An 11,285-nucleotide genomic window follows, 5' to 3' on the forward strand; every position below is an offset into this window, starting at 1 on the left:
TCACCTATTTTATGGCGGTTGTCAATTAATGCCGCTCCCACGGGATCGACTCTTCATTATCTTAATGGCAGCGACAGCATAAACGCTCCAGAAACTTCTCATGGCCTACGTGACTCCAGACAACGCATCCCCACGGTTTCGGGATGAATATAAGCGGCCATCTCGACCAGCGGAAGACAGTTCTCATCGAGTCCTCATCTAGTTCGCATCCAGCGACCAGGCTACACGTGAGCTCCGAATCGCTCGGTGTACCGGTACACCCTCGCGCTTCTAAACTATATTGAATTAAACTCGTAATTGTAAAATCAAATAAAGTAAATACCTCCTCATCGGTGTTTTATAAGAAGACCTCCGTTCTCTCAAGACACTTAACTACGGGTAAAATTACCCAATGGAAATGTACCTAATCTGCTTTTGGATAGAACTTGTAAAATGCACATTTAAATGATTCAAATGATACTTTTCCTAATGAATATATTAATTTGCAATACTCCAGTAAGAACGGGCATTTTACTGAGTAATGGTTGCCCGTCAATATCTTATCAATCTAGAAATCTGGAGCAAGTTAATATAATGCGGCAATTATTGTTTTGCCAGTATTGCTTTTAGTGGCTCAAGTTGATGCTATAAATTAATAGTATTCATATCTATAGTTGAGTGTAATTGGTGATGAATTATCGAAACAGAATCGATCAGTCTGCACTAGAAATTGTATGCTATCACGGCATCGCTATCGCATATATTGGTGGTGCGCGCGTTCAGACTCGCAAGTGGGTAAGCACAATAAATGAACGAAGCTCGTGCTCGACCTTAAAGTAGATGATACACTTTATTTAAGCTCGACATTCAAATATTTATTTCATAGTTTTATATCATTCAACATAACTTACTTAATGTATTTGAATATCTGACTTTTCCGCCTGACTTCGCCGAAGCCTTTTGGCGAGCGGAGGTGTGAAGAGCGCCGGGTCAGGATGGCTTCGCCCAGCACGCTGCCACGGTTGCTGGTGTCTCCACAGCAAAGACACCACAGAACCTACTACCAGCACGCAGACTAAACCGATCTGAAACAGGGTAACATGATTGCTCTACGTTTTCATGCTTTAACAGGCCGAATTTCCATCTAGATCCGAGCATAGGGGTCTAGGCAACCTAGCAATGGTTTTGAGATAGAGAAGAGGACCCTTTAAATTTTCAGTGCCAGGCCAAGTGACTAGGGCCCTAGATCTCTAAATCCGGGCCTGACAGGTACCTACTTGTACCGACCTCGGGAGTCGCTAAATCATTTGACTTACTGTCATGAAAAATAGCACGGACGGAAGGTTGCACTAAAATGCCGACCCGGCCCGGCTTCGCATGGGTTAACAAATGATACATAAAACATAAACATTCCTCTTGAATCACTCTATCTATTATAAAAACCGCATCAAAATCCGTTGCGTAGTTTTAAAGACTTAAGGATACATAGGGACAGACAGCGGGAAGCAACTTTTTTTATACTATGTAGTGATACCTACTACGTGACGTATTTATGCGTTGCAGTTTTGCCTTAGATTTTGCCACATAAACTGTTCATGCCGATAATAGGTATCTACAAGATGTGAATAAAAGAGCAAAACAAGTCTTCTGCTTGAACTTGAATGAAGCAAGATGATTTTTGTAAGGTTATGATCTTGACGTAATATATATATATGACGCGAATCTTATCTAAATAGGTGAAGTACATACAGACTTTAAAATCCAAGAGCAAAGAGTTATCTTTGTAATTGTCGAGAGCAACAATTAATTAAAAGTTCATTATCAAATTAATGATAGAAAGCTGCATGGAGCATAATAACTTAATTAAGAAAATAATAAACACTATACACATCTATCGTATCTATTATTATATACGCAATAGCTCTAATTTTGTCACGTACTTACCTGGACCTGGATCTCACTCATCTTTCATATGTAGTCACAGGTGAAATTATCACGAAAACAACCAAAATACAAACTTACCGGACTAGTCCACAAGTAAGACAGCCTGTAGAGGTAGAAGTAGTCTCCAGGATTGACTTCTGGCAGCGCCGGTAGCGTGATGTTACCGACGCATCCTTCCACACTGACGGGTAGCCGAGTAGGGGAAGGCCGAGGTCTGCCAAAGTTTATCCACAACGTCAATGCCAGCCCGCTGATTAAGCCTGTGCAGACACCCTGGAATTTCATAAATTTTGAGGAGTCATTTAAAATGTGACTCGTGCTAACCTTGCGGGATTTTGATATGAGAGTGCTTGAAATGTAAAATCGATAAAATATCTAATACTTGCAAAAAAAGTTAGGCATACGATATTGTAAATATTGGCCCTCGAATCTTGGCACTTGGCGCCCGCTTTGGCGTGTGACAGGACAATAGGTACAAGATAAGAAACGTACCCATAAAAACTAAATTATACTAACAGTAGAGCAATTATACATTTTAACAGTACTTACGGCTTCGTTAGCGAAGGTAGTGAACATGCCAAGCGTAAACACACCCAGCACCGGGCCGCCCACCACAGCGAAGATCGTCAGTGCCGCCTGCAGCACGCCTCCCAAGTGTTCGGCGATAAACGCCACGCCGAGAAACACGAGGCCGTACACGCAGGCCGCCAGCTTTGTCAGCCATGGGATGTAGGACTTGCGGACGTGGCAGCATCTTGGAAAAATATTTTTTTGTCAGCTATACTTTTCTTCAATACAAACGTATATATACATACCTATATGTATATATTACTGATTATGGCGATTATAACGGGCTCAAATAATATAGCACTTAATCATTTTAGATCAAAATGGGATTAGATTAACTTTTACCTACTTGACTGATTCATTGGTTTGCATGAGGATTGATTGCATTAACTTGGCTGTAACTATATGCATAACGGCTCGGCCCGACATTGAGCGACTTGCGACGGCGGCAGCGATAACCATAGGTTGGAGCGAGACACAAAGATCGGACCTTTCGTTCCCACCTAAGGGTGTCGCTGCCGCCGTCGCCAGTCGCGTAATGTCGTGGCCAAACCGTAAGTGTTTAAAGCAGTCCAGTCTGATCACGCAGCCAAAATGGTCGCCTACAGTAGGTATTTTCCACCAACCTAATTAGCACTGCTTCCTGGATACGAATCCATCTGTCTCAATCAGTCCGTCGACGACGGCAGTAGGTCCTTATACAGATGCCTTACTTGCCCATATAATCCGTTAATGTGACAGCAGCCAGGGAGTTGCAGGAAGAAGACACAGTAGACAGCGTGGCGCTGAATATGCCGGCCACGAACAACCCTAAGATGCCTGGTATTCTTCGCATAGAGTCCACTACATAGTATGGCATAAGTTGGTCCATCTAAAAAATGTTAAATTATAAGTGTACACGACAGTTTTACGCATAGGCAGGGCAGAGTTCAAAGATCACGTCCTCGTATTTCTATGAGTTGAATTCCTAAGACACTTGTATTGTAAACATTCGTTATGCATTCAGATTGATTATGCATCAAACCTACGAGTCGACATACTTACAGCGGTGATGCTGCCCGACGACAGCGGGTCACAGTCCTTGTACACGGCATACATGGCGATACCAGCGAGACAGCTGCAGAAACTCATGAAGGCGAGCACCGGCCAGCTCCACCACAGGCAAGCTTGCGAGCGCTTCAACGAGCTCACTGTTAGCAGGCGTTGGACCTGGAATTTCCACCTATTTGTGACATTTTATGGTAAAGGTACCACTTTTCAGTTGTTGATATAAGTTTCATTTCTAATTGACTCCGTATGACATCAGCGGCATAGTGAAAATTGATAAAAAATTGTGGATATTTGGAACTGGAGCTGTCATTTATGGCGCCTATTGTAGCAATAAGGAAACTGTTTAAAATATTATCAATAATAATAAAATCTGTGATTCGTTCCAACTTCTAAGATTTCTAGCTACAGTCTCTCACCATGGCAAAGTAGAAGAAAACGATAAAAGATAGCGAAAATTTACTTTAAACCTGTGTCTGATTGACTGCGTATAGTGACAAATAGTTGATCAGACCACCAATGTTCAGGGACCACCACGTGTGTCTCTCCGTTGGTCTTATGCTGATACTGAAAAGAGGAATGATGACATTAAAGTCCGAGCAAAAGATACAGTCGAATCAAATTTAACAGGACTTAATGCAGGGCTCTTACTTCGACAAATCCAGGCGTCCACCTTCTCGAGCGATAATAAAAATCTGTTCAAAGCCTCCAAGCTGTATGGAACAGAATACAGTAACGCTCAAAACTGCTGCAAACATTAGCGCAGACTGTAGAACGTCTGTGATCAACACAGCTTTCATTCCTCCCAAAGTTGCGTAAAGGGTACAAGATAACCCAACTACTAATATAGATATCAGTCTATCAAGTCCTGTAACTGCTTCTAGAGCAATAGCTGGTGCGTAAAGAACAACGCCATTGTACAACACCATTTGTAAGGTGTATGTTAAAGACGTAAGCATCCGTATGTAACGTCCAAATCGCAGCTCTAAATACTCGTAAGTACTTGTTTTTTGAAGCCCGAAAAATACTGGTAAGTAGAGTTTTGTTACGATTGGTGTGCCGTAGCCGTAGGGCAAGTTTATTAGTATAAACATCATCCCGTAAGTGTAGGTTTCTGATGATCCTCCTAGTAAGGATATGGCGGACATAAAGGAAGCCATCAGAGATACTGCGACTGGCATTATAGACATGTTTCGGTCCGCCAGTAAAAATTCCTGGAAATATATAGGTAATTATGTTATGACATTTTTAGTCAAAACGAAATTAGAGTGACAACATATTTTGATATTGAGAGTGTTGATACTTCAAAGTCAGCTAATAAGATAAGTATGATTTATCATGTTAAAGGTATTACATAACTTTGATAGCAATTTTTATTGGTGTGTAATATGTTTAATAACAGATAAATAGGAAGCGCTTAAGACGAGGAAGAGGAAGAGTTAAAAGTTATAATTTATAATGATATGCTATAAAATGAACCTCATTCGTTTTTTGTTTCCCTCCACTTAAGCGGTAGTATACTCCTATAGCGGTAGAGATTATTAAGGTTGCCGCTATTATGACATAATCCCATGCCCCGAAGATTGAGTGCTCCATTTTTCCTGGAAAATAAAGCCAGTTTTTTTTAAATTATAACTACTAAATATTGAGAAAAATCGGTCATCTGTCATAGCTAAATACTGAATTTATTAAACCGATTGCGGACCTGCGGCCATGCTTGCTTGGCCAGGCTTGCTAATAATGTATAATTAATTTTGCTGATATTTTTTTCTCTGACTCTTACAAAGACTATAAGCTGCTATTTCTCTAATAATATTTAATAACCGATCCATCCGGTCCTTAAATTTGATTTACTAATCCCATATAATTCTTGAGCTGACTTGATGTCGCACGAATATGATTGTTAAAGCATCATGTATAAGAATAAGTAATATAATATGATGACACCACAATATTTTCCTACTCATATTGCCTCATCAATGTGACACCGATTGCTAACAAGTTACAATTGAAGGGATGTTTACAAAAACAACATAACTGCTTAAAGCGGTTGACACTTTTTTAAGAACATTGTTAATCGTTTCAGGTGTCAACCAGTGTAGTCAGTTATGTTGTTTTTGTAAACATCCCTTCAATTGGTAAAGCATTACAAAAACTATAGACTGACTAAGATTATTGTGTTTAAAGAATTGTGTCCCGGGAGGCATGTACTCGTAATGACGAATGAATTGACACCTAATTCATAAAAATAGACTCAGTATTTCCGAGTCTAAAGTAGAACACACGACACAAACATGCCCACATAGGTACATACCTATAAAGAAACAGCGAAAATCTCTTGATTTAGACCTAAAAGTTAATAAGGACTTAGGCTGTAGATGATTTACAACGTGCTTTAAAAATAAACTTGATTAGCTATCACATTTGACCACGAGATGCTACTAAAAACTTTACCCCAAGATTTGACAGACAAAACAGGCGTGACGAAACAAACATTTCGTGATCACAAAAACAGTAGGTATTAGAAATAATACCTTCTTATGATTCTATTCAACATGTACCAAGGCTACCAAGTCAATTATTCTTGAATTGATTTTAGATGGGCCCGTGTAGAGCTAGTATCGTATGCTATAAAACGTTAGTATTTTAGGGATAGGGAAGGCACCCGCGTCTTTATAACCTGAATATATAAATTATAAACGCTTATAGGTTATGTAGTTTGTTTAATTTGTAGTCATTTGTTTTTATTTAGGACAATATTTGCATTTTTTTTAATAAGGTAATGCAAAAAAAAACTCGAAACTTAAGGGTACTGGGGGAATTATGGAACCTATTTTCTGATTTTGTCTAAGGGCATGTAATGGGCATGTATGACCCTAAACGACCCGATGCATTTTCTGGTGTATCAAAATTGTAAGCATTCATCGCCAGTATTCTTAACTTTAGGAAAAAGTAAAAACAAATGAGAGCAGGTAATATGTGTCAGCATGACCTAAATACTCGTCGTAGCTTTACCTAATAAAATATTCCTAGCATGGTATTTCTTATATTAAATATACTTACTATGCTGGTATCGGTGTTTTATAAAAAAAAATATAATTATGTTAATAATCCAATAAGTGATAACAAACACTTTCACGGACTAAATATATTTAACCCCTAAACGCATTTTTAATAACTGGAATGAATTACCATTGCATTAAAACATTGTAAAGCCCTATTGTTTTACGATATAAATCAACGCGATCGTCGCCGTCCAAATTCACACGTATACTGGAGGAGCATTCTGCTATCGCTCTATCTCTTGACGGACTCGAGTATAGTATCCTATTGTCACTGATCACTGATTACAGAATGTCATAGTACCTACTGAAGATGCGCCATTCATAGTTCAGTATGACATCCCGCTTATTTTATATTTGGTTAAGATCGGTTTTCCTAGAATAGCGGTGCCGTCATATAGCGGCCGTCTCCATACTAAATAATACGGCTAAATATGGATGTCGTAGTATTTGTATGGAGACGGCCGCTATATGAAGGCACCGCTTTCGGAGGAAACCCAAGCTTTAAGGATAAGTAATATGTGGAAAAAAAGCGTTATATATCGTTATGGAGTTGGACTCTATTTATCCAAGGAGTTTATGGAGTAGGAGGAGGGTTTTTTTAAGGATAAGTAATATGTGAAAAAAAGCGTTATATATCGTTATGGAGTTGGACTCTATTTATCCAAGGAGTTTATGGAGTAGGAGGAGGGTTTTTTTAAGGATAAGTAATATGTGAAAAAAAAAACGTTATATATCGTTATGGAGTTGGACTCTATTTATCCAACTCCATAACGATATATAACGCTTTTTTTTCCACATATTACTTATCCTTAAAGCTTGGGTTTCCTCCGAAAGCGGTGCCGTCATATAGCGGCCGTCTCCATACAAATACTACGACATCCATATTTAGCCGTATTATTTAGTATGGAGACGGCCGCTATATGACGGCACCGCTATTCTAGGAATCGTATTTAACTGACGGAAATAGCTGGACAGACTATATCTTATTGTAAAACGGTTATGGATATGATCTGTCAACTTTTAACAATGAAGTTTTTTCAACCAGTAATATCACAGGCTGCTCGAATTGCTGTCGCCAAATGGACTTACCACGTGTAGGTACTCGTAGTGTGCGATAGCAAAATACGATAACTAAACTTGCTACAACTGGTATTCGTCATACTATATTTGGTATACATACTGCCGTATTCGAACTTCAAGATATTCACAAGAGATGACACGTACTAGATCCATTCTAGATACGTTATAGTTTAGATTTCAACTAGTTCTCTTTAGCACCGCAATTCGGGCAACCAATGTCACTTTTACGTTAGATAGAGTTGGATATCTATTAGATGTGAATTGGATCTCTAAGTCATATCTTGTGGAAATCGTTCAAGAGTATCTCCAGAATCGCGCAAATGTCAAATTTGACAGGTTAGATCTTAAACATATCGTTATCGTATCTTGGTGATGTCTAAAAGATATCTATTTAAAAATCCGAATCGGGCCCATAGTCCACACAAACTTATCGCTAATCTCCGAAGAAGATAAGTTAACGACTTTAGATATCTGGGTGAGAAAGGAAAAGCCTCCAGGCAAGCCCGGGCGCGATATGTGCGGCTGCAGTTAAGGTAGGTATAGGTACCTACTTTATGCCTCAGCATACTGCCTGTCCACTTTCCACCTACTGCATCATTATGTACTGAAAGAAGATGTTGTGATACCAACTACGGTCGTGATCGGGTGGATAGAATTTTTGAAACAATTAATGTCGGTACTTTAAAGGCGATCTTGACGAAAGCCTTGACATAATATGATGAAAACCTTATCTATTTACTTACGCATGACATAAGAACTTGATGTTCAAGATCATCGTTATCTTCATAATTGTAAAATAAATAACAGCAATATATTTATTGCTGTAGTAATGGTCAAACAGGGCCGGAGCTTCCGGCGCTTACTTTTCTATGACAGATGATCACGTGATACTTTCCATAGAAAACAAAGCCCCGGAAATATTGTTTGGCATTGTTAATTATACCATTACTATTCGACTTAAAGTATTTTTGATTCTTGGCCTACCCTGTATAGTAAGTGGTTTATGGTATTCAGCCCTAGTAGCACGGTCGCATTTTTATCGTTTGTCACCATGCCTGTCACGTTCTTACAAGTATGTAAGTGCGAAAGTGACGGGCATAGTGATAGTCGATAAAAATGGAACCATGCTGAGCCCGCAGGTAAGTATAAGATAAGATGTGGTTTAAAAATAAAAGAACAGCATTTTACTATATAACGTGTATAATATAATTTGTATAATATAATCCATTATATATATTTTTACATTTTATACATTTGGTATTTAAACTGATCATTTATTTTATTTCAATAATATAAAGGTAATACATATAAAACTTAAGAACTAAAACCCGTTCTGAGCCATGCCGGGTCCAAAGGTCCCCATCACACTGGCAGCGTTACCCCGCTGTATGGCGATGGAGACCTGTTGGACAAGCCATGACTCAGAACGGGGGTCATTCCCCTTTTCCCTCAGGCGCTTGCCCAGCTCTCGAAAGAGCTCACGTGCCTCCCGTCCCCAGGGCCCGGCTGTCTCGACGGCAACGGGCACGAAGTCGTAGTTGGCTCCCAAGGCAAAGTATTTTTGGTGCTTGTTTTTGGCGGCAGTCTCTGCCGCTGAGCCTGCCGACTTAGCGGTGTGTCCTACATGGGACGCAGCAAATGTACTCACACAAGTTGCGTCCCATATAAGACAGCGCCCTCTCTGCCAGGGAACCAACGTCAGCCCGTCGGGTCGTTTGCCGTCTGTTCGAGACAGCCCTGGTGGTTCAAGGAGGCACGGAACACCCACCGACAGCATGGCTCGACGCACGATTTCATTTAAATAATGGTGCCTGGGGAAACGACCGGCGCATCTTTGGCAGCTGAGCCCATGGTGGCCGTTCTCTTCCACCATCACTCCGCAGATGCAGCGGTGCGGGTTGCACACCTTGCACCCCAACCTTAAGGCCACTGCGATCCTAAGGGAATCATTGTCCAGCAGTGTGCCTAATTGAGGGGATGGCAAGGCGTGCAGCCACGCACCCGACTCAGGCTTAGAGGCGGCCTTGAGACGCGCCAGATCAGTTCCCGAGGCACCATCCTGTAAATTTGTGTGGCGTAGCCTACAGAGGATGTCATCCCAGCCCCTCTGAACGGCCGGGCTATCCGGATGTTCGTTGGATGGACATAATGTGGCCCATTTTGCTAAGGCATCGGATGCGAAAGGTATGCAGATATTTGTGCTTTCAATTGCAAGTATGCGACCAACTAGATCAGCTGAACCGTGTATCGAGGCCAAAAAAGCCACCAAGCCGATATCCTGGACTCGACGGATACCGAGGCCGCCATAACGAACAGGTAAGGACGCCTGACGCCACTGATCTACGCTCAAACTTACGTTTAGTACTGTTTCGAGGATGAGTTTTAATGTGTCGTCAAGGGTTTGTAGGTCCTGTTCGAAAAGCCAAGTCGGAGATGTTCGTAGGGTGTACACGGTACGAGGTAGTGCGAAACAGTTCCGCAAAAGAATGAGGGAGACGTGCCCAGACAGATTGACCAGGTGGTCCCGTACTCCCGAGAGTGCCTGCCTTTTGATTTGTAGTACAGAGCTGACACCCTCGGAGAATATGGGAGCACCTAGGAGTTGGAAGGAGGATTTAACAATCTGCCTCATTCCCGGTAGAACCGTTTCGAGATCTGTGAGTGTTTCAAAAGTTATATCGCCGCAAGTAAAGAATTCGCACTTTGAAGGGTTAATTTCTAGTCCAATTGTTTTTAATGCTGGTATTAAGGTCTTTAAATTTTCTATGACAACATCGGGGCTACCTCCAATGACACCATCATCAAGATACCATACGTTTAATGGTGCTTTAACTGCAGAAATCATTTTATGTATGGCCAGACAGAATAAAAGGGGCCCTAGGGGGTCGCCCTGTTGAGCGCCGACTTGAGACTGGATGAGTTCACCCGAGTAAAAGAGATTACTCGGAGAGGCATAGCATTGATAGATAAAGGGGTAAAGGCGTGGAATTTTGTCAAGGACTTCATTGAGGATGATGTCTCTTTCTACACTATTGAAAGCATTTTTAATGTCTATCTTGATGATGATGTCATTCGTTGTTTGGTGTTCCGTTGCGAAGTGACGAGTGGCATGTATTGCCGCTTCACAGCCCAGAATTGTGCCAAAACCCAACTGTCTGGGCTGCAAATAGCCAGACATTGTTTCTCTTACTGCTCGGCAACAGAGTTTAGCCGTGAGGCGCCGGAAAATACTGCCTACTGCAATCGGTCTGATGCCACCGTCTTTTTTAGATAAGGCGCAAAGAGAGGCCCCATAAAGAAATGGTCTTACCTCCATGTTTAGCATACCTCTCAGTAGGAAATTGCATAATTTGGCGAGGGCCTCTAGCAGACGGGGGCCGTTGTTCCCGGCGGCCGGCGAGATTAGTTCTTTAAGGTGCTGTGGTCGCAAACCATCGAGACCAGAGGCCGACCCATTATAAAAAGACAAGATTGCCGTGGTTACGTCTGAAGGCGTTACAGACAGAAAGGGGCTTGCAATGTTAGGCTCAGGCGGCAATGTTACTAGCCTAGATTATACATTTTATATGTATAACAGTTCTATAAAAAATTGTCCACGACGTG

General features: G+C 41.2%; 2 protein-coding genes and 1 long non-coding RNA gene across 3 annotated transcripts in view; all 3 read right to left on the minus strand.

The window, feature by feature from the left end:
- The window catches only part of LOC134649589 (abl interactor 2), a 289,784-nt gene that overhangs the window by 157,587 nt on the left and 120,912 nt on the right, over positions 1–11,285 (minus strand). The gene's annotated exons all lie outside the window — the stretch shown is intronic.
- The window catches only part of LOC134649683 (uncharacterized), a 148,409-nt gene that overhangs the window by 108,712 nt on the left and 28,412 nt on the right, over positions 1–11,285 (minus strand). The window lies entirely within an intron of this gene.
- On the minus strand, positions 831–5,152 carry LOC134649559 (putative sodium-dependent multivitamin transporter). Its single transcript, XM_063504334.1, has 8 exons — positions 5,017–5,152; positions 4,189–4,751; positions 4,008–4,104; positions 3,535–3,699; positions 3,204–3,361; positions 2,473–2,677; positions 2,002–2,196; positions 831–1,064 (listed from the first exon to the last, which is right to left on the minus strand). Exons 1-8 carry the CDS (start codon positions 5,131–5,133, stop codon positions 891–893), a joined length of 1,674 nt encoding a protein of 557 aa, XP_063360404.1. The 5' UTR covers positions 5,134–5,152; the 3' UTR covers positions 831–890.

The sequence above is a fragment of the Cydia amplana genome, chromosome 7, assembly GCF_948474715.1.
Source record: "Cydia amplana chromosome 7, ilCydAmpl1.1, whole genome shotgun sequence".
NCBI lineage: Eukaryota > Metazoa > Arthropoda > Insecta > Lepidoptera > Tortricidae > Cydia > Cydia amplana.